The following is a 1,879-nucleotide window of genomic DNA, read 5'->3' as shown; positions in this document are numbered from 1 at the left end:
GGAACTAGCTTTGGGTTAGGGGCGGGGGGGAAGTGGGGGCAAGTCTGTCCTAAACGGAGGGACATGAGGGCCAAAAAGAGCGGGGATCCAGCGTTCTCACGCACCTCGCTCTGCTAGCTGCTCCATCTTCAGTCGTTTTCCACAATGGCGGCCAGACAAGCAAAGCCAGCCAGTAAGGAACAAACAGGAAATAGAGTAGAGCGGATGGAGAACTGACCAATCAGAGGCCTCCTGTCTGCGGTCTTCTACATTTTTTGAGAGGAGCAGCAGAGTGTCTGCGGAAGGGGCGGGGCATATCTGCGTTCACTGCGACACACGCAGACCACCTGGTTTCTGAGTATAAAGCAGCCTTCAGACTCTACAGGTCAAAGGTCAGGACCCTGAAGCAGTCCGGCTGCATGGAAGCCTCTAGAAACAAGATGGCGGCAGGACTTAGCACGTGGATGAAGGACCAGACTTCTGAGACACAGTCCCCTGGACAGAGGAGACCGCGGCACAGATGTTGGACCACGATAGAACTATGTTTGAGGAAACTGAACAGATCAGCCTGTCCAGCCAGGTGGTGGAGGAGTGATGCTGTGGGCTGGTTCTGCAGGACCAGGAAACATTGCAGTTTTCCAAAGACTCATGGGGTGAACACAGGGGGGATTCCTACCTACAAGCTCTGCCTCACCTGAGAGTCACAGCACAGCGGAGAGGAAGAGGAGGAGGCCTTCATCATCATCAACTCCATTCCTCGCTCCACTATGTTCTGGATCTGGAGGTAGCCGGCGGTGTACATGAGCACCAGCTGCTCGCTGGCTGCCATGCTGAGGCGTCCGGTGTAGCAGAAGGACAGAATCTGCTGGAAACATGTCGGCGTCACAGAGGAAGGAAGTTCAAACACCACCCGGGACGAGGAGGACGAGGAGGAGCAGGAGGCGGGGTCAGCCGCAGAGCTGAACAGGTCTCTGAAGTAGAGCGAGGAGGCTGCCAGGACGGCCCGGTGCGCCTTGAAGGACTGGCCCTGAACCAGGATGGAGACGTCGCAGTAATGGCCAAGCAGCCGCTGCTCATTCAGGCTGCCCAGCACGCTGCTGCCAAAGTCAGGGATCTCCACCTGCAGTAGCCCCTCCGCCATGATGGACGACGTCGTCTGGCTGGAGGTCAAACGGGAGCTAAGCGAGCGAGGGGTTCCAGCTGTGAGGAGATTAGGTTCCAGGAATGCTGCTTAATATTCCTGCAGGAGGATCCAGATCCATGAGGCCAGAGCTGAGGAAGGGTCAGGTCTAAGCTGCAGAGACAGTGGGGGGGCAGGTGGAGGCGGGTCCTAAAGAAAGCAGAGAAAGAAGCAGTCAAAGCTCCGGTTTCACATCTGCTGCTTCAGGATCCCATCAAACTAAGGATGTATGTTCACAGCTCCCTCATCGTTCCTGTCGCCTTCACACTAAACTCAGCAGTGAATAAATTAAAGCAGCGGACGGCCCTCTGCTGCCAGGCTGTTTGGGTTCAGGAGTTACACCTGAACAATGCCAGGAGTGGAGCTGCCAGGTGCATCACAAACACTCGTCTCACTGTTCATGGATGATGGGGAGCGAGGTCTTCTGAAGGGTTAGGAAGCAGCGAAACACCCGGGGGGGAGCGGAGGCTGAGCGAATATTCAGAGGAAGTTTCTGGTTCTCTGGCCTTCAGCTGATCCGACTGTCACTGTCACGGTGAACCAATCGAAATCTTTTAGATCAACGTAGAGTTCTAAAGCAGTGGGTTTCCAGGTAGTTCCTCCATGCATTAGGGAGTTCCTTGCCTCAACACGCCTGCTTCAGATGACTGGGTGACTATCAATTCAGTTCTATTCAGTTTATTTCTATAGCTCCAATTCCCATCATGTCATCTCAGGTCA

The 1,879-nt window shown here is 54.8% G+C and overlaps 1 protein-coding gene across 1 annotated transcript in view; it reads right to left on the bottom strand.

Moving 5' to 3' along the window:
* The window catches only part of LOC107097913 (nucleus accumbens-associated protein 2-like), a 13,107-nt gene that overhangs the window by 7,147 nt on the left and 4,081 nt on the right, over window positions 1–1,879 (bottom strand). Inside the window, exon 3 of the mRNA XM_015395260.1 lies at window positions 674–1,309. Coding sequence (XP_015250746.1) covers window positions 674–1,120 — 447 coding nt within the window. The 5' untranslated portion in view covers window positions 1,121–1,309. The remainder of the gene's footprint in view (window positions 1–673; window positions 1,310–1,879) is intronic.

Source organism: Cyprinodon variegatus, unplaced genomic scaffold (assembly GCF_000732505.1).
Source record: "Cyprinodon variegatus isolate N-32 unplaced genomic scaffold, C_variegatus-1.0 Scaffold732, whole genome shotgun sequence".
Taxonomy (NCBI): domain Eukaryota; kingdom Metazoa; phylum Chordata; class Actinopteri; order Cyprinodontiformes; family Cyprinodontidae; genus Cyprinodon; species Cyprinodon variegatus.
Note: the sequence above shows the minus strand (reverse complement) of the source record. Positions and strands in the feature narration are given on the sequence as shown.